Source organism: Episyrphus balteatus, chromosome 1 (assembly GCF_945859705.1).
Source record: "Episyrphus balteatus chromosome 1, idEpiBalt1.1, whole genome shotgun sequence".
NCBI classification, from domain to species: domain Eukaryota; kingdom Metazoa; phylum Arthropoda; class Insecta; order Diptera; family Syrphidae; genus Episyrphus; species Episyrphus balteatus.
This window is the reverse complement of record NC_079134.1, coordinates 134,563,032-134,590,005: the sequence shown is the minus strand read 5'-3', so window position 1 is coordinate 134,590,005 and position 26,974 is coordinate 134,563,032. Positions and strand designations below refer to the sequence as shown.

The 26,974-nt window shown below is 30.9% G+C and overlaps 1 protein-coding gene across 13 annotated transcripts in view; it reads right to left on the bottom strand.

Annotated features, from left to right (window-relative positions):
• LOC129921564 (putative uncharacterized protein DDB_G0291608) overlaps window positions 1–26,974 on the bottom strand; it is a 226,328-nt gene that overhangs the window by 50,551 nt on the left and 148,803 nt on the right. For all 13 annotated transcript variants that reach the window (XM_056003452.1, XM_056003453.1, XM_056003456.1 and 10 more), the window contains exon 3: window positions 6,544–6,605. In XM_056003452.1, coding sequence (XP_055859427.1) covers window positions 6,544–6,605 — 62 coding nt within the window. The remainder of the gene's footprint in view (window positions 1–6,543; window positions 6,606–26,974) is intronic.

Here is a 26,974-nt window from a genome sequence, read left to right as displayed (position 1 = left end):
ATTTCTTTTGTGAATATATTTGAATTTGGAAAATTTATGAAAGCGACACGCGTTTGTTTTGTGAGAGATAATTTGCGGTTAGATATGGTTTTATGAGTGAAGATAGATTTTAGTGATAGATATGAACGGCGGCAGCGGCGCTCGAAATAATGGATATGAATTCATGTTCATGAGCGCAAAGGGACAATTTTTGTTGCTGAATAAATAATGCTGAGTTAGACAGTGTAAGCAGGATTTATGATAGACAATTAGGTTTATCTTTTTTTTTGATGTGGTTGTGGGTGGTTTTAGTTTTTTGGTAAAGACTCCTCCCAATTGTATCAAACTTGAGGCGTCAATAATGGTATCGATTTGTTTTCATTTTTAAGCGAAAGTGAGCTAAGATATTTATGAAAGTGGCTAGAAAACTGACTCTGCTTCAAGAACTGAAGATTATTTTTTTTGTTCCAACAAATTCAAGACTTCTTTAACAACAACAAAACAGCTTCAAAATAATCTACTTCCCAATCAGAGTCAATTAATTGAATAAGAGGTTCAATAAATCAAACTCGTGATCCATAAGAACTCAAAAATGACCTTGAATGTGTGCTTTAGGATGTTATCTCTTCGAGTATGATGTTTTTTTTTTTTTTGTATTGAGAACCGTACTTCACGGTTCTGAAAATTTATTCAAAAACCCACTAGCACAAATATCTACTAAAGATAATTAAAAAAACGTCCAAAATGTTAAATAAGACCTAAAGTAGATGAATTTGATTTAATCCAATGCGGCTTAAGGTCACGAGATAGTCACACATCTTGATCTAAGGCTAATCCATTACCTTCAAAAGTATCAAGCAGCAGCAAGCCACACTTTGTTATCTAAAAATAAACATACAAAACTTTGCTTTTAATTAATTTACTGATCTAATAGGCTAACAAAATAAAGTCAAAGTCTGCCTTAAATTAGCCTGCTTCCCATAGCTTTAAATCATCAAATCGTTTGTTTCTTTGCTATAGAAACAACAACAACAAAAACTAATTAAAATATATAATTCTCAAGACTCAAATCGGCTTCAAAGTTAAATCTCGAAGACGATCGAGACTGTTTTTGTTAAGGGTCATTACTTATGCATAAGTTTTTTTTTTTGTTGGCTTTTTCTTCTTTTGATATAATTATTTTGACAAGATATAAATATGAACACGAACGTTTGGCAGTCATTATCGAATTGAGTGATCTCAGGTTCAGGCATAGTCTAGTCTTTTTCTTCAAGATGGTAAAATGACAAATACTTTTTTTCTTTAGTATTTTTATTCTTATTTTTTGTCTGTTTTTGTATTTTAGAAACTGTTCGTAGTCCTTGTTGCTATTGTTGGATTTGCAGCAGCAGATGTCTCACATTTGTCCAAGAAATACCTTCCACCGGCACAGGATATTCCTCAACCAGAACCTGTAAATCCTTTGCCAGAATACATTCCACCAGCTCCACCAGCACCTCAGTATATTCCTCCTGCTGCTCCACAAGTTATTCCACAAGCGCCAGTTGCTAAACCAGCTCCATCATATATTCCACCAGCACCAGTTGCACCAGCACCAGTGTACAACGCACCAGCTCCTGCACCAATTCCAGTATCGAAACCAGCTCCATCTTACATTCCTCCAGCCCCAGCACCAGCTCCTGTGTATAACGCACCAGCTCCAGCACCAGTTTCGAAACCAGCACCATCTTATATTCTTCCAGCTCCAGCACCAGCTCCTATTTACAATGCACCAGCACCAGTTTCAACTTATGTCCCACCAGCACCTGTAGCACCAGCTCCAGTACCAGTCTCAAAACCAGCTCCATCTTATATCCCACCAGCACCAGTTGTTCACAGTGCTCCACCAGTAGCATCATATGTTCCACCACCACCTCAGATTCCAGTTCCACAACCAGAATCTCAATACATTCCACCCCAAGAACAAGCTCCTGAAGCTGTTCATGAAGAAGGATACAGATACAAGACTGTTAGGAGGCTTAAGTACAAGCACCGTGCTTAAGAAAATTGTTAAAAAAAAAACTTTTTGTAAAATTGTGGTTTAAAAAATAAAGTGATATTGTTAGTTTATTTGACTTGTGTTTTTATTCAAGAATTTGTTAAAAAATTTGTTAAAATGCTTGCCTCGAAAAATTTCTCACAAAATCAATACCTAATTCATTTTCACAAAAAAAAAAAAAAAAAAAAAACAAATCGTGCTTCCCTAAAATTGTTTTAGGGCCATTTTATTCACTATTAACCAACGTTGGAAAAACTCTTAAGTTGGCAAACTTCAGAGCTAACCCCAAATCGAGATTTAAATTACAATGTGAATATTAGTTTTATTCAATAATTTTTTTCTTAAACCCTTGTTTTAATATTTTTGTTTTAATATTTTTGAAGCTGCATCATCACCTAAGTGCTAAAAAGGCATTCTCTCATCGTTTGCTGTTTTCTTGATTTCGAGAAAGCATTCGATAGTGGTCGGATAAAAAGCCTTTGTTCATATCTTTTTATAAATAAATTAGTACAAAAAATCAATAAATAAAAAAATGTTTACGCTCATGAAACATGGCAAAAAGTTTGCTTTTGGAAAAAGAACCAAGGATCAAAAGAGTCTATAAAAAATTAGGTGGAAAGGTGTTTTTTTTTTCCCCGAAAAGAGGGAGTGGACGAAGGTCAACAAAACAGTGAACAAAAAATTGTTTGTGGAATATAATCATATAAGATACATTTTTTAAGGTTATTTTTTGATGCTGAATCTAATGGAAAAAATAAAGCTCTAATACGATTGTTATAAGAAAAGTTATTCCCGATTAAACGCAAGGGTGCTTGTTTTTTTTATTTCAACAGGTAAAATATAACAGAAACCCATGTGAAAAACATGATACACCGATGAAATTCGGTATGAAGGTTTAAGATAAAGAAGGGACAAAGAACCTATAAAGTTCTTAAAAATATTTTTGTTGTTTTATATTTTTGTGTTTTTTTTTTTTTTTGATGGGTTGAGTTATGTGTGAGAAAGGTATCATAACAGCTAACATAAATTTTGTTAATTTTTTAAACTTGGTGAAAACATTTCTTTTGATATAAGAACTAAGAAACTAAAGGGTATACAAAATTATCTTGGAAACAAGAGTCTAAAGTTTAAGAATATCATTGTTAAAAGAGTGTTTTTTGAGCAAAACAAAAATTGATGGGCCACCCTAAAAACTTTGCATTTTGGATAGAAATAAAGAATAATGAGTTTTTTTTTTGGGAATTTGGGTGAAACTGTGTTTTTTCCAAGAGACAGTAAAATTTGTAAATGGTCCCAGAAAGCCAATCATTTATTTAATTTTTTGTTTCGATGACAAACGTTTTTTCTTAAGTTTTTAGACGTTATACACAAATCATTGGTTTTTTGGGACCAATTACAGATTTTATAGTCTCTTTGAAAAAAAAAACAATTTTACACAATTTTTTTTATGAAAACTCTTTATTTTTGCTTTCTATTCTAAATTCAACGTTTTTCACAATGTTGTCAATATTTTTAAGATTATGTGTTTTTGTAAGGTGGATGATATTTTTGACATAAAAAGGAGACAGCCTAAAAGTAAGAATTATTGTCTGTGCGTGACAGTGGAATGCATTATAATCTCTCTGTAGGTACAAAATTTCATTCTGGAATTCATAAGTCAACGTGTTGGCGAGGAAATAAATAGGTGAACGGTTTCTACCTAGTAGGTAGTAACAGAATGAGGATCGGAAATCTTGACGGAATTGGAGAAGGCGCAACTGGTCTGAGATATGGGGTGTTTTCATAAACGTCTGCCTAACTTAGGCCTGCGTTAGTCGTGTTCATAAAGTCAGATCTGCGACCTGTCGTCAACGTCGGGCAGATTGCGTAGCCAAAATTTTATGACTGCAGATCTCGCGAAGAAGTTTATTTGGCTTTTAATTCAATGTTTTTATTGTTAATAAATGTAATTGTAAAAAAAAAAAATGAAAAAATTGTAAATGAAAAAATGAATTAATTAGGGTGGTGCAAAAAATGTTTCTTTTTTTCATTTTTCGAAAAAATTTAGATTTTAATGATGCAAACAATTTTTACATCGTGTTTTTTGATACAACGAGTTTAAATTGATTTTTTTCGTATTAGGGTGGCTCTAAAAAATGTTTACTTCTACAGTTTCCTGTGGAATTCGAAAAAATTAAACGTGGATAATATTTTGACCAAATTATCGAAGAAAAAAAAATATACAAAAAATTTTTTTTTATTAATGAAAGAAAAAAATAATTTTCACTACAGAGAAAGTTTGTAAGACATGGTTTATGAAATACATATAATGTAAAATTGAGCAGGCATTTTCGCATTAGGGGGCTCAGAAACATAGTACCTATATTTTAAATTTACTCTTGAAACAAAATCGATTTAATTAATTTGATATGAATTAAATTGCTATAGCAAACAAACAAACTTTCTGTGCAGTAGAACTATTTTTTTTTCAAACGCAAAAAAAATTTTTTTTGAACACCCTAATTAAAAATATATTTTTCCATTAAATAATTTGTTTCAAATGTGAACCACTCGTTTTTTTATTCCGCTATTAAAAGTAGAAGAAAATATGTATTTTTTTTGTGCTACCCTAATATAACACGGTTCGGGAACTGAAAAAGGAAATATTTTGTTGCTAATCAAACAAAACTCATTCTGTGGTCATTTTTATATTTTTTTTTCTGACGTTTATGAACACTCAGACTGCTGAAAATTGTACTAACGCAGGCCTGCAAACATTCTGCAGAATTGGTGTGTTCATTAATGCAGCCAAGCAGAAAGACGATTGTACTAACGCAGATTTCCGACGTTTATGAAAACACCCATGATTTGAAGAAAGAGATCCTTTCTAGGAGATTCAGCATAATACGGGATAAACCTACAAGTTTGGTTAACGAATTTTTTTCTCGTACCCGAAAGGACATAACATTTCGTTATTAATCTCAGGTCATTTTTAACCCTGCTACTTTTGATTGGAACTGAAATGAGAAACAGAAAATGTTCATAGAGTAGAATATCTGTAACGCTTCGTTACAACTCTAACCTACTAGTTTTTACTGCCTTCATACACATCTTATTACAGCTTTATTAAATTTTTATATCTCTTATTTACATATTTCTGCAACAAAAATAATCGAAAAACATTATGTTTTTTGCGAATAAAAAATCAGACTATTTCCTCCAACAGCGCACTTCTTAATTTGTAATAATCATAAATCAAAACTAATCTCACTCTGCCAATCTACACACATTCGATCACATAAAAATAACACTTAAAAAGCCTCTAGAGTGAGCTCCTAAAGATATCTTCAAGGATAAAACAAGCTCGTCTCAACTAGCAGTGCTCATATACATAATGTCTGGCTTCAATTTAAATGCAAAACAAGTTTCCTTCTATTTAGACGATAACGTTTGCGAATTGTAAACACCTGCTTAGATATAACCCAAAGTGGTCCAGAAGCACACCACCAGCCACTACCTCTTCTGTTTCCTAGGAAAATCCCCTTCTATCAACAAGGAAACGAAATAGCGCGCGCCACCGCGGCAGCAAACGTCGCCTTATCTATACTCGTTAAATTACAACCTATTCCTGACCTAAATAACTGAAATCTCACTCTGTAAATGTTTACAGCAAGAAAAGGCAACCTATTTGATAAAAAAGACCTCTCCTATCTAAGCCCCCTTTCGTCTTTCTCTAGAATCATCGAAAATTTAAATGGAAGAATTCCCGCTGCTAGAAAAAAATGCAAAAAAAAAAACCAAAAAAAAAAAACCCAAAAAGTCAAAAGGCAGAAGGAAGAAGAGAAGAAAATTGCAACAAAATATAAATGCAAGCCACATAGGCCCATGTACAGCGGCATGCAACAGTGCACCTAACGAACTAACATTACTTGAAAAATGTTAAAGAACCAACGAGCGACCGCGTCATCAGCATCAACATCGCCATCAATAGTCTCTGTATGCTCCAGTGGGAACTGGAACCCCGTGGACCTTGCAAAGTGTGATGGTAATGCCTTTCAGTATATAGAATGTGTTTTTTTTTCTGCTCCTTCTTCTATGATCTCCTCGAATTCGTGTGGATGGATGGATGAAACGGGCCCGTTCTGGTAGAGTGTGTTCTGTATATTTTTTTTCTCTTGAGAAGAAGATGAATGTGCTTAGAAGTATGGTGCTGGTGGAATGGGTGCTACAAGTAAATGAAGTACCTATCGGATATCAAGCGAACAAGACGTCTCAGTCTCAGGTGACCGACACTTTTGTGTGGGAATTGGAACGTAAGGAACTAGTTTCTTTTCCTCTCTACCTTCCACTATTCCACCATGACAAGAGGAATCAATGAAAAACAACAAACTCAAATTATACAAGAACTTCAACTTCAAGTATATGATAGAGAATTGGCAACATACAGTTCGCAGATATTTTTATGCATCAAGTGAAAAAACAAAAATCAAGATTTATTTGGAAAATTTATCAATGTGATAAATTTGAAACCGTTCCTTGTCACTTACCTAAGACACGCATGTAATTTGCCAGCTTTTGCTAGGAAGTCATCCCACAGTGGTGTTGTGTTCTGAAATAAAAAAAAAAAAGAAAATTCTTATTAGTAATAAAAAACAAGTATTATTACATAAAGTGGGTGGTAGAGGTCATTTAGTTGGCAAATTTAGGGCAGTAAATCATATTTTCTATTGAGACATTTGTTTCAATGCTATAGGTAATAGAAAATTTTGTTTTGAACTTAGTTTTTAATGGCCTTTAAAGTAGCCTTAAATTACACTTTTAAATTATCACAACTTTAAACAGCTAAAAAAATTAATAAAAAAAAAAAATCTTGAAAAAGCTGGCTTTTTGGGACCAATTGCAGATTTTAGTGTCTCTTCGAAAAAAACACCCTTCCACCAAAATTTTTTTTATAAAAACTCTTTATTCTTGCTTTCTATCCCAAAATCAATGTTTTTACCAAATTTCATTAGGGTGACCCATCATTTTTGTTTTCACAAAAAAAAAACACCCTAATAACCATGATATTTGTATAGACACTGTATATTCTTGTTTCTTATCTTAAAAGTAACATAATTGCTTAATTTCAATAGGGTACCACTAATATTACTCTAGTAATACACACTTTTTCAAATATACCCATATTTTCTTTACTTCTAAAAAAAACACCCTTTCACATAAAACAAAATTTATAGACTTACATTATTCGTAATTCCCATGGGAAAGAGAACATATTTAATGAATTTCGTAAGGGTACCATTTATATCATTGATTTTATCGGACTTATCGCGGATTTTTTTCCTATTTCCCAAAAAACACCCTTTAACCTAAAATATTTGTATAGATTGTTTGGGTTCTTGGTTTCTGTTATAAATGAAACATTTTTATGAATTTTCATTGGTGTAATAATTTATTCCTAGTTTTTGTGGTACTAATTCCGAATTTCATTTATTTTTATGTCATTGGATTCAGCATCAAAAAATACCTTGAAAACATGTGTCATATGATGATATTCGACAAACAATTTTTTTCAATATGTTTTTGACCTTCACCCCCTCCCTCTTGTCCGCGAAAAAACACCCTTCCACCCAACTTTTTTGTATAGACTTTTTTTGTACTTGGTACTTATCCCAAAAGCAAACTTTTTGCCAAATTTCATGAGTGTAACAATTTTTTTTTTAAGATTAAAAAAAAATTTATTTTTTGGTTATACCCCTAAATATTTTTTTTAAAAGAAAGTCGGAAGTCAAGAAAGCGGCTCTATGGCAATTAGGTACCTACCGTAAATAACATTTAAAAAACATTTCATTTTAATTTTAAAATTAGGGCCGTATTTTCCCACAGACATGCATTTTTTTTTTAATCCATAACACTGCCCAACACACAAAAATTTTCCAGACCGTTGTTTATTATTTCTTACTAAATTTGGGGTGTTGATTCCGAAAACAACATAAGTTTTTTTCTAGCAGCTCTAGTTTTTAAATTATTCATACATAGAAAGGCTTAAAAATAAATAAAATTTTTTTGAGTACCTATTTTTATTTTACTTAATGAACCGAAAGACATTACTTTCGAAATAAACTTTTCAAAAAAAAAAAATATAAAAACGCTTGTAATAATAAAATTAAAAAAAAAAAAATAAATAGTTTGAAATTACCACTAAAATGTGTAATTTTTAGGCTTATTGAACCCAAATGCATTATTGTTCGATACAAACATTTCTGGAATATGTTAACAAACAGTTTAAAATGAGCATAACTTTAAAATTAGTACGAAATTACCCCTCAAATGTGGAAAACTAAAAAATTTAAAAAAAAATAGAGGTCCAAGAAATAAATGAATGTGATTTTTAGGTTTACTGACCCTCAATACATTAAGTTTGATATAAATTTTTCTAGAAAATTGTAGTAAACGATCAAAATAAGGAAAACTTAAAAATTAAATAAAAATAAAAACTGAAAAATTAAATATTTTAAAAACTAGAGATGCTAGAAAGAAACCAATATGATTTTTGAGCTTACTGAACCCAAATATATAAAATTTGATATAAATCCTTCTGGAAAATTTTAAAAAGTTTAAAATTGTTGGCCAGTGAATCTTTACAGCCGTTTCTAAGAAAAACCATTTTTTCAATTTTGGTCATATCGAGCCTTTCCCGCCATATTGTATCGTAAGCGATATGGCAAGTTCCGTTAATTTTGATCCTAAAAAAAAATTCAATTTCTTCTCTAAAGAATGACCTAACCCCTTATTTAGGTACCAATTTTGAAGCAAGTCGCCTCAGTGGTTTGGACTGTAGTGGGACCCCCTAAGAATTTTTTTACGAATCCTAAACTTGCCTTTAGCTTGTATCTAATATATCGCAAATAAAAAGCCTGCTTAAATAAATAATTCCAGCAAAGTGCCACTTAAAATATTGCAAAAGTTGAAAAAAAAAAATTAAAACTTGAAATCAGCCCCATTTATCCTTAATTTTTTAATGCTTCTCATTTCAAAGCGTGAGTAAGTACTACCGAGGGCTTCAGTGGTAACAAAATTTTGCAGTGACATGCCAGGTTTATAATTCGAGTTATTAATTTTAGTTAATTAAAACTGTGTTACCATTATATTTCGGCACTTTTTCATAGACCCTTAAAATTGCAAAAAAAACTGTTTTTCAATGTTTTTAGATTTCAAAGATTTTGTACTCAAAAATTTTTCGGTCAGTTACAAATTTTTTTACAGTTCTAAACACAGGAGTGCTTGCTTTTTTAAAAATATTTTTTTATTTTGCTCAAGCACTAAATTGGGTGTAGATTTTATGGACTGAATCTCAAAGTACAACATTTTTTCCCGTTTTTTAGAATTCGGAGACCGTTTTAAGCAACATTTTGTATTTTGTAAATTTTTATTGTTTTACTGTCCTGTTTATGTTGAATCAAATAAGTTTTTATTCATCAAAATCACTTAGAAATTGTGGAAGTTATGATTTTTTTACTCGAGAAAAAAATTGCACAAATTTACAAAAGGTGTGACTGTCTTTACTGAAATGGTCCGCAATTAATTGAGGAAATGTTCAGCATTTGAAGTTTTTAGCAATGCAAATCTATAAGCTTATTGTTAGTTAAAGATTTGAGGCAAGCGTTTACTTTACCGATCTGTGACCTGCTGGCAGTATTGATATGAATCGGTCAAACTAAAAAAAAAACTTGCTGCCAAATTTCGGTCTAAACACTTATGTGATTTCATAGTTTGGAAAAATCTATTGTGAACTATATCTAAGGCCAAACTTGAAACAATTTTTCAAACAAAAGTGACAAGTTAATCAAGATTAAACCGACGCGTTCGTCATTTTTTCATTTTGTTGACTTGTTTTCCGATCGAAAAAAAAAAGAAAAAAATCACATTGTTAAAACATCTCAAGCATCTTATTTTTCATTGACATTTACTTTGAATCAACTCGATCCTTGTTAACATCATAATTTATTCCTTTTGAAATCTTTTTATATCCGACTCAAAAAAAATAAAATGCAAAACCAATTTTATGAAATCCATTATCTCATCACTGAAGTATCTATTATTATTATTGAAATCATCAGGATAAAAATATACAAAAACGAAAAAAACATCCCAAGATGTATAAATACCCAAACAAGTCTTTTGTCAAATTTGACAAGTAAAATCTAATTCTGTCACGTTACAATTTGAAGTTTAAATAGAATTTTATTTATAGCCATGACATTTATAGGAATTTTTTCATAAAAAGAAAAAAAAAATCCTCATCATTCTACAAAAAAAAAGGAATTCCTTTGGCATATGCAAAGGACATTATATACAAAAATGGAACAATAACTGAATATTTTCCATGCCGTACCACACAACCGGCAAAAGTTTTCCCAACAATCAGCAAAAATATACTTTTGTAGCTCTTTTAGACTTGCTACCCCACCTTCACACCACCCACCACAATAAAAATCAGAAAAAAAAAAAACCTTTTGGGATGAGTTTGATGCAAAAATAAACTTTGAATGGCAGACATTTTCATCCAAAGCGCATTATGTTTTCAGTCGCTTACAATTCACACTGAAGGTCCTTCGGGAAAATTCTATTATACGCCTCTGTTTCATCACTATACACTAAATGCTTTGTGTGTCGCAACACCCAGAGGGAGACTCCTTTGTGTGGTGTGCGATTCTAACCTAATTTAATGTGCGACCGGGGAGAAAAAAATACAATTGAATGAATGTATGGGATTTTTATTTCGTTCGAGCTTAAAATGGGTGTCCTTTTTGGCAGCAAGGCCAAAATAGATAAATTCACAACCAAAACAGAAAAATACACAATACGGCTAACAACTATTAAAACGTTTCTCTGTTTTTTACCCTACGGTCCCGGTCCCAGTCACCCATATATTTGATTGCATACGCAGTTTAGTTTTAAATGTGTTTTGCCGAACAGTGGGGCCAAATAGGAAATCATTAACAAAAATCTAGTCAAACGCCTACTGACACTCCCACTTTCCTCATAAAATTTTGTTAACTTTTTAAATTCACACCTAGACTTTATGAGGTATTGGTTTAAAAATGTAAATATTGAAGTTAATTTCTTTAAAAATCCAAGTAGTGATTCTACGGGCTCGCTAGTATAAAATAATATAAAAGCTTAGTTTTGAGGAATATCTCTTTTAGTATCGAATAGAAAATAGTTAAGTCGGAAAATTTTTTCCGAATTGAGAAGGCCGTTCCACTGTAAATCTTTTTTCACGTGTAGAATTAAAAAGGCATAAAAATGGGTGAAAGCTTTATATAGTTACGGGAAATTGCGGGTGTTTTCTAGAATTAGTGTGTATCATCAACCCACTGCCACTAACCATTTCTATCTAGATACAATTTAATTGAATTTATAGTCACCTTGGACCTCTGTTATGAGGTTTCAAAACCTCCTTTTCTCAGTTTCCTCAGCTGAGCTAAAAATATGTGACAATAGTTTATTTCCGTTCGATATGACGATACAAAAGGTATCTATAAATATATAGAAATTTTCTATATCTACAACAATTGTATCTATTTATCTTGGTTGTCAGTGAGTCAGTTGAAATAGATAGAGAGAAACTGTGTTGGGGGGGTATAGTATTTATGGGTATTGTCTTGGATACCAATTGCTATTCATTGAAGAGACATTTAAGGGAGGTGTTTTGGAACACATCCAAATGAAATGTTATGAGGCGGGTAAAAAGTGACTTCTATTTTTTTTTTTTGTCTTTTTCATTTTAAGGATAAAATGCTTTAGCAATTTTTCGAGAGTAGATTTTGCAGGTTATAAATATTGCTGAGTTGTGAAGTTCTATTTTTTTTGTTCGGTGGTGGTGGGGTAAAAAACAGAACATCAGTAAAATTTCCGTCTCAAGAGGGTGAACCATTTTAAACACAAAAGCAGATTTATTTGCAGAGATTTTGAGACTTGATGTGTGATGATGAACTTCAGGATATAGGTATAGAAAGTTTTTTTTTTTGTTATTGATGGTGAATATGTATACAATATATTATAGGTAGGTATAGTAGGTATAGTGGTATGATAAATTGAGAAAATTTAAAATTTAAAACTTATTTGAGGTTAAGAGTGTTTTTGTTGCGAAAACTTTTCGAATTTTGTTTTATAGCACACGTTTGATGTACCTACACCAAACCACGAAGAACCTTTGGTAAAATTAATCTTTCATTCTCAATTAATTTTCGAACTTACTTTATGTGGATTAAATGAATAAACAGTTACACTCAGAGTTTTCAACCTTGAGAAACAATCAAACTTGACATTGCAATGGCTTAAAGCCTGCTATAGCTAAATAAGTTTTCATGTAAAAGAAAAATTTAATTTTGTTAGAAAAAGGATATGTTGTTTTTTTTAACAAAAATTAAATTGTATTAGATAAATTAAGTTGAAAAGTAAACAGTAAAAACTTAAGGGGTTAATTACGCAAACTAAAAAAAAAAACAAATTGGAATATGGAATGTCATTCTCAGGATTTTTTTATTCGGTACATTGAAACAGATTTTTAAAAAAATTATCATCAGCTTGTTTTCAAAAACTTGATGTAAAAAAAAAAATTGAAATTGGTTTTTTAAACTTTAACTAAAGCTACTCGAACGTTTCTGCATAATTTTTTTAAAGTGAGATAAGTCATTTAGGCGACGAGTTCAGAAAGCAAAAAAAAAAAAAACGGTTCTATGTTATATTTCAATAGTAGGCAAGAAGGCCACGGTATTCTTTGTTGGTCAATATGGCAGCCACAGATAAAAAATGTGTTGGAAACTAAGTTGTTTTTTTTTTGCTGAAACTGTGCAAAACTGGGACAATTTTGTATGTCAGTAAAAAATTTGCTCAATCTGCATACCCGGCAAAAGCAAAGAATTTTTCTGGACTTAAAAATTCTGTGTATACCAAAATTAAAAAAAAAAAAAAAATAGAATTTTTAAATTCATTATAATTATAGGTAATTATTATTGAAAATAGAATTTTCGATTTACAGAATCCTTGGGTTGATACCCCGTTTTTCATAATCCCGCTTTTTTAAATCCCGGTTTTTGTAATCCCGTTTCTTATAATCCCGATTTTTATAAGCCCGTTTTTTTATTATCCCGATTCTTCAATCAATTTAAAATAAAACAACTAGTTTTGATTGCAAAATCGGGATAGTAAAAAACTAAAACAAATTAAAAAATGAGAGATTTTTCTAAACGCTTTTAATTATTATAACCTTTAACAAAAAAATATAACATATAAAAAAAACATGAAAAAGTAAAGAATGTAATAATAAAAAGTAATATTATCTCCTAAGTGGGCTTGAGGTCAATTTTGTTTATCCTAATATTTATTCGACGTTTCGGTTGTGATTACAACCTTCTTCAGGAATCTATAATAAATGCTCTTAGTCTTAAAAATAATAATTAAAAAGAAAATAAAAATCTATACTTACAATGTTAAGCTTAAAAAAATGTTTAAGATCTTTAAAATCTTAAATTTTATCTGGATTGGTTTTCTTTATTTTTATAGGTAATATTTCAAAATTCAATTAATGAAGTCTTGAAAAAGACGTTTCAATCAATCGAAATTTTAAAATAATGAAATCTAAATTTCACATTTGATAAGAAATTCAAAATTTTGAACTTCTAATCAAAAATGATCTTCAAAATTCAAGTCAAATATACCTAAATATTTAGCCTAAAATATTTCTATGCACAAACTGACTATAAATATTGCTCAACCCTTCGCAATCAGATCTCCTATTAACCGTATTATCTGTATTTAAAATATGTAACATTTCTAGTAACATACGTTTGCTGTAGTGTTTTTCTATCTGTATAATATCAATCAACGTTATTGAAATCTGGTCTATGTAATTCATCTATGCAATGCAAAGCCAATGCTGTCTTATGTGAATGTCCGCTATTTATATCTGATCTATGACCAGCTAAACGATTTTTAAGTTTTTGCATTGACGTTCCTACATAAACCGAATAATGGAATAACTAATTGTTATATATAAAGGAAATACCGTTGTGTTGTAGGTACATATTCTGTAGGCTTTACGAAGCAAAAATCAGTTTTACTAATTTTTTGTCTATTTCCCATGATTTTTTTTATTTATGCATTAAGCATGTATTTTGAAAAAAAAAACGAAATTTTCGGGATTTGACGGGATTTTAAAATGCGGGATTATAATTGATCGGGATTTTAAATTAGCGTGATTTCAGTAGACGGGATTTAAAAAATCGGTATTTTAGAAAACGGGATTTTGAAACTTTTTTATCGGAATTTTCGAAAAAACGGGATTCCGATACGCTTCCGCTATTATTATACAGGGTGTCCCACAGTCACCGCCCCAAATGAAAACCATGGATTCCTGAGGTCATTTTAAGTTTTCGAGTTACCACAGTTTTTATGATATTTGCTCTCCTGTCCTTTAACTGGCCTTATTTTTGCCAAACTAAGTTTCATTTGAAAGATTTTTTTTACAATCAATCAAGAATTTATTACAGTTTAAGTTTGTCTCAAAACTTTTTTTTCTGCGGACAACCGTTTTTCCACAATTTTACATCAAAGACAATGTTCTTCTTTTTTTAAGTTGTTTTTTACACTTTCATATCATTTAAGTCAAAAAAACACGTTAATGAGTAATAATTTTTTGTCCTTTTTATTAAAGCCCAGTTTATTTTCATAAAAAAATCAAGTTTTATTTCACAAAAAAGGCTACTGAAAGTAATTAAAAATAAAATAAACAAACTGAGTGAAATAAAAAAAAAAAATATTTTTTAAATAAAAAATTGATTTAAATGAACTAAAAACTTTTTCTGAGCTATTGTGGTTAAGAAAAGAACAAATAGATAAAGCTCAGAAAAAATTTTGATTCATTTAAATCAATTTTTTATTTAAAAATTATTTTTTTTTTAATTCACTCAGTTTGTTTATTTTTTTAATTACTTTCTTATTTTTTTTATGAAAATAAACTGGGCTTTAATAAAAAGGACAAAAAATTAATACTCATTAACGTGTTTTTTTGACTTAAATGATATGAAAGTGTAAAAAACAACTTAAAAAACGAAGAACATTGTCTTTGATGTAAAATTGTGGAAAAACGGTTGTCCGCAGAAAAAAAAGTTTTGAGACAAACTTAAACTGTAATAAATTCTTGATTGGTTGTAAAAAAAACCTTTCAAATGAAACTTAGTTTGGAAAAGATAAGGCCAGTTAAAGCACAAGAGAGCAAAAATCATAAAAACCGTGGTAACTCGAAAACGGGACGAAAACGAGAAAATTACCTCTTAAGTTTTTCGACTTAAAATGACCTCAGAAATCCATGGTTTTCATTTGGGGCAGTGACTGTGGGACACCCTGTATATACCGATGATACATTAAGAACACAAATAATTTTCTCTTTAAAATTCTCTGTAAAAATTCATCTTGTTTCTCTTTCTATTCTCACTAAATTCTGCATAAAAACCCCTTTAAAGGTAATGCAGGCATGCCACTTCAACATATCTGCATTTCGTTTTATTTCTACAAGAAAGATGTTATCATTCATTTCATTCGGAGTTTAACATCATTCCTTTAAGAGATATCTACTTACATTCTTGCCATTTTCCAAGTTTTCCATGATATAAAATTCTAATTAAATTATAACCCTCCCTCTCAGTGTTGAAGTAATGAATACAAAAAAAAAAAAAACAAGAAACGTGCATTATCGCTATGTTAAGAAACTCACAGATGGTAGCATCAACGTGACGACGCGACGCTATGGTGAATAACGAAGGGATGAAAAGCTAATTTACTTTTGTAGCCACTTTTTGCTTTGCTTCTTGCCAGAAGGACTAACATAAAAAAAATATTGATTTTCAGATTCATCAAGGATTTTTATGTATTTTTGTTCATAAATAAATTTACTTCGTGTAAAAATCAAACATCACGTTTTAGCAAGAACTTAAAAGCCCGAAGATATGTAAGTTAATGGTATAAAAAATTATAGTTCAATTAACTCAACACTAGGTAAGACTCAAGTTTTTGGAAAGTTTTATGAAAGTTGAACACAATGTTGAAATGTGTTGAATTTTGTATAAGTTTGTCAGATTTGTTTTAATCTATGAACTTTGTGATTTAGACCATTTACAATTTTGTTTTTTTTCAAAAGATTATAATCATAAAAAAATGTATACACAAGAGCGAGTGCATTGTTTTTCGTGCAAAGATATTAAAAATATGAACATTTATGACAAAAATGGTAATTGTAATGTTTTTATACCAGTTAAAGGACTAGAAATACATATATCGATTTACACTTAAGCGTTTATCTTATTTTACTATATGTACTTTAATTTGATTTCGTGTTTAAAAAGTCGAAAATGTGAAAGTAATAATAGTAATAAAAAATAAATAATTGCTATAGGTACCTAAACTGGTCTAAAATATAGTGCGAACAATTAATCCAACTTATTTTGCTAATTATTATGATTAAAAGAAATTAAATATATAAGATTCCCCTCAAGACCATTTTTCAGACCAGTTTATACCATTCAGTAATAAAAAATTAACTGGTATAAACTGGTATAAAATGCAAAGCGAACAATTTAGCGAAGTTATATTGCAAAAAACATGGTTTAAAATATATTTTATGTTTAAAATTGTCCTTAAGACCAGTTTTATACCAATCGGTTATTGAAATGTATTTTTTATAAACCCAAATAAGTCAAAAGCGAACAGTAAAGATTATGAATTGCCAAAATTTGGTTATTTTTGATTTTGATTACAAAAACAAATTGTATTTGACTAGTTTATACCAATCAACTTATCAACAAACGCTTTGAAATAAATACTGAAAATGTTTTAGAAAATTACAAATCGCAACAATTTTTTTGCTGTCCTTTTATACAATACCAACAAGACAAAATCTCATTTATTGACTTTCCGTTACATTTTCCATGCAACAGGGTGACTTAATCATTTTGTTTTATACCAAAATGCAAATGTTAACCCAATTCTTAAAGAGTATGTCAACAACATAAAATACCACTTAAATCTTTAAAGTAATTTTCAAAATCATTTAAACATATAAACCAAGCTCATCCATTACTATCTAACTATGTATTTCTGTTGCTCACTATTTCCGTTGGTTTCGAATAGTCACGCAATTTACCAAAAGCAAAAAATTGTTCCATACAAAATGTATAACTCTTGATGGCATTTCCCATTTAAATAAAACTTTTGTGGTTGTCCTCTAAAATGTATGCATTGTATCTATTTTTATTTAGCAAATATTCTCTATGTACTCTAGATCCCCGAGAATGAATGCAATTTAACTATTGCACACATTTTATAACCTCTATAGTTTGCAACAGCATCACAAGTCGTTAACCCAAATCCACAATCATCCCTTTCCAAAACGAACAACGAACGCAACGAAGCAACTTGTATCTAACGTTATAACCCCCTGGTACTAATATATTCAAATAAACATTTCATTCAACAGAGAAGAAGCAGAAAAGCCCCAAAAAATGCATTCTAGTTGTTCGTATATATAAAATCGCACCCGCACATCGTAAACGCTGCGGGTGGCAATTTTTTAGTTTCCCGTATACCAACCACAGCGTATCCCCATTTGCAATTTTAGTTCGGAAACTCGATTTAAAGTTTTACCAGCTGCTGCATCGATCGGTCTTACACATCACACCTTTAATGCTCTTCCACCACCGCATCGGAGAAGGGGACCAAAGAGGTCGATTTATGTGTGCCAACTAAATTTTAGGGGCCAAATGAGGATTTTTTTTACTTCTATTTTTAATTAAATGCAAAATGGGTTCTAAACTTTTCTAGTTTATAATTGGAACAGTGTGCCTGTGCATTCATATAGAAGATGAGAACCAACCTGATGCTTGTCCCAGAAATAGACGCACATTTCTCCACATTTCATCATCTTCTTCACATCTCATCATCTCTGCTTGACTTTTTCATTAAACACATCATATACGATGGAATGAACCTCACGCTGCGCTTTAACTGCTAACTTCTGTCTTCATCTTTTATTTTTTTTTTTAACAAATTGGACGACGGACAAACTGTCAGTGTATGGACCTAGATAAAAAGCTGGTCAAAAGTGAATGTGGCATGCAAAAAAAAAAAAAAAAAAAAAAACTATTAATATCTTGCTTCGGAGGGCCTTCTTCTGCAACGAGACCATTGTAATACAGTGGGGCCTAATAGTGTACAAATTTTAAATAATTGTTAGAGACTAACTCAAAAAGAAACTTTTTTTTTTCAATTTATCAGATACTAAGTTTCTGAAACTTAGAAATATTTATTAAAAAATGTGAAATGTTTAATTTGGTCATTTGAAACTCGCCCCAGCTGAATACGGAAAAGGGGCTAACATGAAAAATGTTTAAGAACTCTAAGACTGAGGTATACAAAGCGTTCCTGAAAAACGATATCACTTTGCTCGAGGGCTTTTATGTTACTTTTATGTTACTTGAGTTAAAGTTACATTTTAATTTTTTTAAATTTTTATTTGAAATTTTTGCCGTTTTTATACGTTTAAATTTATTTTTCTCGAACTACAAAAGATATGTTTACAATATTTTTATTGAATTTTGTTTAAAAATTATTCACCTAAAAAATGACATCAAAAAAGTTGCAAACAAGAAAGGGTAAAGTATTTAATAATATTTATTTAATATAAAAACGGCAAAAGTTTCAAATAGAAATTTAAAAAAATTAAAATTTTTGATTTATACACACATTTTTGAATGCAATATTTGAAAAGAATTAAAAATCAATAAAACTGCATTTAAAATTATGTGATAGGTGAAAGCAAAAACTACGAAAACAGCTAATAATTTCAAAAACCGAAATAAAATATAAAAACATTTTTTAACGGGAAATTTTGAATGTAATCTTTTAAAGGAACTATTTTCCAACCAGAATCAACAAACATTTTAAAAATATTTGATTTAACTCGAGAGAAAAAAAATTTTATGTATGAGTTAAAAATTTCCCATACAAATTTGTATGGGGAAAGTATGACCTTAGAGGCACGGGTTAATGACCTCCAAAAAATTTATTTTTGCTAAATTCCCCGTATTTAAACATCACTTTGGGAAATAACGGACACCCTAATGGACATGCACGTAATTAATCAACATTTAAATATATTAATGCAAATGATATTAGGTAGAGAAAACAAGATAAAATATAACAAAAGCTAACTACTTCAATGGATTAGGTTAGGTAAGGTTAACGTGGCTATCAGCAGGAGAGCTGATACATTTAGACCATGATTGGTCGGTTGTGATACCACAATGAATCTTTGAGATTTTTTCTTCCTATACGTTAAACCATTTAGAGTTTCTAATAAAGCGAGCGAGACTACCTATGTCTATATATATATATTATATTGAATTATATGTCTATATTTGCCAGCTCACTAGGATTGTTATAGTAGAATTCTCCCAAATGGAGTCTACGTCTTTGAGATAACGCAGGACATTCACAGAGAAGGTGTGGAATCGATTCCATTTCCTCCTCATCCATGCAGCTTCTGAAGAAATCATTGGAATAGCTTCCGTGGCGTGTTGCGTGCTTGCCTATTATGCAGTGTCCTGTTATGACAGCTATTACGGAGCTAATTTGTGATCTGCTTGGAGATATTAAACAATAAGAGCGCTTCAGATCCAGTATTGTGTAATAATGGATCGAATCATCTTCCAGGAATTCCCTATCCTCCCAGACTGATCTAGAGGGGATGGTTACATGAAAGTTTCTATCAAATTGCAGTTGTGAGATGGTGTAGTCTATTTTACTTGGGATTAATCCGAAAGAGTTCAGAATAATAGAGTGACCAATGTTGTTATTGATCCATTGTGAAGAGGCTTTGAGACGAATAGCCACTGTGCCACTGTGGCCTTTTTAACTCTTTCTTGAATGTTAGGTTTCCATCTTAACTTTTTATCTAAGATCAGACCTAGATACATATTTTGCCTCGTGGAAGAATTTAAGTGGTATACCTTTAATGGAAGGGGGTTCTATATGAGGAATTTTGTATTTCCTGGAGAAGAGGATAAGATCTGTTTTGTGGGGATTTACATCTAGTCCACATCGATCGGTCCATCTTGTTAGCTTGTTTAAGGCATGTTGTAAGATATCTTTAAGGGTACTGGGGTGCTTTCCTCATACGGCTATAGCAATATTATCCGCATATGCAATCACTCTGTAACTCTCCGCCTCTAAATATCTCAACAGCTCATTTACTACCAAGTTCCATAAGAGGGGTGAAAAGACACCGCCTTGCGGCATCCCTCTACTGACAGATCTTCTTGCAGAGGAGTCGCCCAGCTTTGAATTGATCATTCTGCTAGTTAGCATTTGTTTGATCAATTCTTCAAGCGACTCTTCCACCTTAAGAGATGACAGTACGATTAGAAGCGATTGCGCAGATGTATTGACATTGTTAAAAGCACCTTGTATATCGAGAAAGGCAACCATAGTATATTCTTTATGATGGAGGGAGTATTCGATGGTTCTCACCAGTGTATGAAGAGCTGTTTCCACCGTTTTGCCTTTGCAGTAAGCATGCTGTGTCATAGACAGAATTCTAGTATCAATGATTGTTCTTAAGTGGATGTCAATCATTCGTTCAAAAATTTTGAAAAGGAATGATGAACTTCAATGGATTGCTAGCGAAACTCTTTTTAGTTTTAAGTAAACATGTCTGAAAAATGAACCATCACTGTATATTTTTTTCTTGAAGAAATCCTTATTCTGTTTCTGAGTTAACTACCTAATTCCTGATAGCCGACTTATTGTGACAGTGTCAGTTGGATAGCAGTAAAATTTCATTCCTGGAAAACGAATGGTGGAGCAGTTACAGTACCGTTCGAAAAATGTTGGTCACGTATTGTAATACCCTTTGAGAGCGTAGTTCTGAAAATTCATGAAAGCTTAGAGGTGGTTTTGTCAATTTATTTATGAATAAGACGTGCAATTGGCTCGTGAAAGCAGTCCAACACGAAAATGGTAAAAATCAATTCGGAGTGCAAAGTCAATATTTTGTGTATGTCACGTATCAATTTGACAACACGTGAATTTTCTAAAAACTTGAATGTTGTTTAGAGAAAAATGATTCCATCTCATTTGAAGACATTTGGAATGTTATCTTTTCCGATGAATCGAAATCTCAGCTGCATGTTGGAGATATAAGGATTCTTGCGCCAAGAGAACCAAAGTAAATACTAACTTCTGAGTGCATCATACGGATGTCCTCCAAAACTGAAGATTTGATCTTGAAGGGATACTTCTCTGCAGATGAATGATTTTCCTGAAGTCGAAAGTCAGTGCAGAACTTTATGTACGTGTTCTGCAAAATTTATAAATATTTCACGTTAAATACTCGTATGAAATTATTTTGAAAGAAGTTACAAAATTGAAAACTTAGATAAGACAAAACTAGTTTTGGTATTATTCATTGCTAAATTCAAACAAAGGCAAACTGATTGACCAAAAACTCACTAAGGGCAAACCATTGACCATTGGATTTATTTTTCCAATTAGTGTCATACATACTACCCCACTGTACATCAGTCATATGGAAGTGGGTAAATAGGTTTGTGCTCTTTCTTCTCTGACATAGCGGATGGAACCATCATCGTTTGTCACAAATGAACAAAACGAAAAAAAAAAATCGTGCTATGTCAGATCGCACGATTTCGGAAAGTGATGCTGGTGATGATGCTAGAATACAGCACATCATCAGCAGCAGCCTTGTTGCAGAGGAAATTTCTGTTTGATGTTTGCACAATGATGCACATCAATTATTGTGAGTTACCTATTTTGTTCTTTCTTTTTGTTTAATTTTTTTATTTTTAGGGTGCGTTAGGTCGTGGGATATTATTTTCAACCCAAATGCGAAGAGAACGAAGAGATGAATATTATTAATAATTTTGATTTCATAAATTGCAGCGCGGGATGTTGAATTATGAATTGTGATGTGATTTTAACCAGATCGAGGGCATTATTGCTCATGATTTCACTGAATGACAAAAAAAAAAAAAAAAAAAAATGATTCCATTGTTGTCTGCATGGAAAGTGACGCCGTTTCGGTTGTTGGTTAATTCGCCATTGGGGGTCGGGTTGGAATGGAATGTGACAGATTTCTGCAAAAATTATGATTGGCTATTGTTGTTTTGTTGATCAAAATTGAATGACAAAAAAAAGTATATATGCTCGAATATGTGAAAATAAGTGTGGTTACTGGTTACATTTAATTTTGTTCAATTGCAATTTGTGCTTTTTTATTCTTCTGCGATGTCAGTAACCAGTTGCGCGTGTCAATGAAACAACAATAGAAATGTGAAATCTTTATGAAATCAAAAAGTTTACCCTTGTCTCTGATTAAATTTGGTACCTACTGCGTGTTATTTCTAAGGTTTGTAATAAGGAAAATTTGCATTCTTGGTCGTTTGACCGGGGCTTATAATCTATGTCTTCTTAAGATCCTTTTTTCTATTCTTAAAATAAATATCTTGAAGCCTTCTCTCAAAAAATTTTTATGACTTTAAGACGTAAATCAGAAGAATTATAAACTTAAAGAATGATAACTTCTGACAAAATAACCTAGACCTAGATTGTTAACTATTTTTAACTCACTTTTAAAATTCAGCTCAAGTCTTCTACAAAATACATTGATTAACTTTACAATCAAGTGAATCGATCAATCGTTTTATTATTACATACCTACAAGTTGACAACAAATCTACTTCTGGGGGCATCAAATATCAAAAGAAGTTAACCTCGAAAAATGACTTTTTTTTAAACGTTTCCAGCGAAGCAATGTTGATGGTCATACAGATTTGAGCTAACAAGTCGTCACCATAAATGGCAATTATAAATAAAAAAAAAAATTAAAAAAAAAAGCGAAAACTTGCTCTCAATCAGTTGATAAATATTATATTCCTTGAATGGCATTTTCACGTCATGATCTTTGTACGATATGTTTAATGTGTGAATCGATTTTTCTTAAAGTTTACATAACATAACCGCATCGCTCGATGTCGATGAATGAAAATGAAAATAATATTATAGAAAGTAGTCAGCATTCGATTTCAGCTTTTTTTTTCTCAGACATGTGGGTGCGATGAATGATGATGGTCGGGAAAATCAATAATATAAAATCGACGACTGGGTCTCATGTTCTTGCTCCAATATTAATGGTTGCTTATAGGCATACTAAATTAAACAATTTCTTTTTTATGGTTCACATTCGTTAAGGACTTATAGACGACTTAAAATGTTTGATAAATGCCCACTTTCAACAGCCAAAATTTTTGATAAAATTTTTCGTTAAATTTTTGTGTTAACAGTGTATTGTATATCCACTGCATTAGGTAAACAATAGAGAATGGAACGAATGTCAAAGTTTTGATTTTTCGCAATTGCCAAATTCTCTTCTCTTCCATCTTAAATTTTTTTTTGTCAAATATTTCACGTTTTGTTGATTCTGGAATAAGACAGGTTTTTTTGGTTTTTAGACACATTTTTGATAGGTATTATTAATATTAAAAAAGTTACAGTTCCAAAAAGTAAACAAAAAATATTTTTTATTTTAAAATTCACATAACTTTTTTGGTGGGATAGTGCATGATTTTAAACTCTACAATCTACATGAACATTTTAATTCAATGTTCAGAAGGCTATATAGACAAAAAACTGATATTTATTAGATTTGACCTTGAGCAACTTTATTTTACAGGATTTAAATTTCCAATCACATTTTTGTTGATCGCATTGTACCTAGGTACTTGAAAAATATTAAATGAAAAAGCAGTTTGTAGCTCAGGTCTCTAATTTTAAGATTTCACTCAAATTAATGTGCATTGCGAAATTAATTGTAATTAATACAAAAAATAATTATTTTTTGTTCTTTTGGCAAAAGCTTATGACTTAATTTCCATATGAACCGGATAACATGTATTTTCGACTCCAATACCACTTTTTTAGACCCAAAATACAAATCAATATTACATTTGAATCATAAATTGTAAGAACGGAATAAGTCCATTTTGCAAAATTGTTGGGAAAACGCAAAAAACTGAATAGCTTCCATATGTATTTGACTGTTTTCAGATATTTGACCTTCAGATAAAATAAAGATTTGAGTCGAAACAAACATTTTACAGCTATAACGGTTTAAAAACGTTAGACTTATTCCGTTCTTACAACTTACCGTTTGAAATTTCACCCAAAAGCCAAATTTGGAATGAAATCAATATATAATTTATTTAAAACAAAAGTTTTAATGACTATTGATAGAGTTTGAGTAATCAAAACAAAAAAGTGTTATACATAGTAAAACAAACATTTTTGTTGTTGTCTATTTTTAAACTTGAGTAAAAAAAGAAATGGGAAATAAAGATAGCTTCGAATGGTCATTCTTCGGTTAATTTTCAATGAAAAAACTTTTTGAGCCCAGCATTCTGAAGTAAATTTAATCTTCTATTTTTATTTAGAGCAATACATATGTATGACTATCTCAGCCCGAAAAAAATACATTTAAAAAAAGAAAAAAAAAACTTAAAAAATCGTTTTTTTAAATTTTGTTTATGTTTTTTTGAACTGGTTAGGGTATGGATTTTTTTTTTAATTAAAAAAAAAAAACATTTTTCCGATATTAAATTTGATTCTCTACAACAAGTTTTAAAATCAATTTATCAAAATTATGCTTTGTTTACGAGATATATTGAAAAACCAAAAAGGGGGCTTTTGAACCCCTTTCTTCAATTTTCACCCTCTCATTTAATAGCACTTCGCGATTTTATCTTCTCTTATAACCCGTTCAACGTTTTCCGCAATGAATGGGAAAAAACCAGCAAATGTCTTAGTTAAGACATAATCAATAGCCTGAAATTCTGGTTTATTCTGTTTTTCAAACTTAGAAAATTTTTCAATCCCTGTAACTTTGACACCCAAAATAATTTTTTTTTTGTTTTTCAAATTAGAAAATGTGCCTACGCCTAAAGATGCAATTTGCATCAAAAAGTCATTTTCGGAAAAAAGTGGACTTATTACGTTCTTACAACTGACGATTGTTTTTTTTTCTAACACATGACAAAAATAAAATGCACGACTGGGGCCGCACGTACTTGCTCTTATGTTATCATACCTTTTATGTCAAAGCTTTTTTGTAAAAATATTTTGAATTGGTTATAATTTGATTTTTTAAGGAATTTCATAAGAAATGCAAAAATATGTAATTTTTTTTATAATTTCTTAAGCCATATTTCGGTTATCCGTTTTTTTTGAGAAACACTAAAAACGCAATTATGTTAGATTTACGTACAACATTACGTGTGTTAAATTTAATCAAAATCGTTAGAGTCGTTTTCGAGAAAATTGGAATAACTCATTAACGATGCACGGGAAGAGCCGACATCGGTGATTTAAAAAAAAATTTTAATATCATATTTTCACTATACGTATTTTTTGAGAAAAACTAAAAACGCAGTTTTGTTAGATTTACGTACAGTATTACGTGGGTCAAATTTAATCAAAATCGTTAGAGCCGTTTTCGAGAAAATTGCAATACCTCGAACATTTTGTATGGGAGGTATATGTTCTAAGCAAGATATTACAAAACAAAAAAAAAACAACCTTGGAAATTACGAAAAAATCATCTGTACCAAATTTCAAGAAAAACCGTTCACCCGTTTAGGCTGCAGCTTCATGTACACCTTTTTTTGACGACGCACAGACGCACAGACGCACAGACGCACCGACGCACAGACCGACGGACGTCATGACGAAAACCACTTTTTCGTACCTCTCCATCATCGTAATGTTAGTTTCAATTAAAACCTCGAATTTTTTTTTTGACACGAAACCAATACTTGCCCTATAGAGCAAGTAAAAATTAGAATGAATAGTTTTTCAAAGTTTACTGTTGTTTTTTTTTTAAGCATACAAAAATTTTAAGTCAAGAACATTCTGAGTGAATGCTCGAGCACTTACTTCAGCATTTCTTAAGTCGGTATTCATAACCTAAATGAAATAAATCTTTTGGTTTTCTTTACGTACCGAGTAGCTGATTTGGCCAAACGCAAGAGCAAATGAGAAACATCTTTACTTGAGTCATAGAAAAAAGGAATATTTATAAAAGTATACTTCCTCTATGCATAAATAATGACAATGAGAATTTCGCTTTTTGATCTATTTCTTAACACTTCTTCCAAACATTTTTGTCTGAGCAAGATTTAAAAAAAAAATTCTAAAAACAAAACGATTTCTCGAAAATGTTATGGACTCATTGGGCTTAAGCTTCTGACGTGATCAAGAAAAGTTAGTCTTGCATATTTATCCCGCATTCAGGATGGGTATTTCTAACTTAAACCCGAATTCACAGTAAAAAAAACACAAAAAACGTTAAAAAATGATGTCACGAAAACCTATTCCGAAACATTTTTTCAGATATGATTATATCTGAAATCTATACGAACATTTTTTTTAAATTTGTTTGTTAAGTAGGTAATGTAGCTTGTATAGTAGGGTGTGTCAAAATGCTAAACTATGAAATTTTCAAGTGTAATAGCTTTTAAAAGTTGCATTGCATTTATATTTTCATTTTGTTTAATATCGTTGGCTAGCTCAAAATATAGGCAAAAAATCGAAGAAATTTGGATTTTTAGAGATTTTTGAAATTATACGTTTTTTTTAACTGTGCCGTTTGGAAACAAAAAAATATATATTAAATAGTTTTAGGCTTTCTCGTGAAAGATAATTCCAAGAAAAAGCTTATATTTGTTGAAACTGAACAGTTAGTAAAGAAGCTGCGAAATAATAAGCGAAGGAAAAAAATTTTTTTTTTATATAAAATCGTTTTTTTTTTTTTTTTTTCTTAACAACTTCAATCGATTTGAGCGAGCCAAAGAC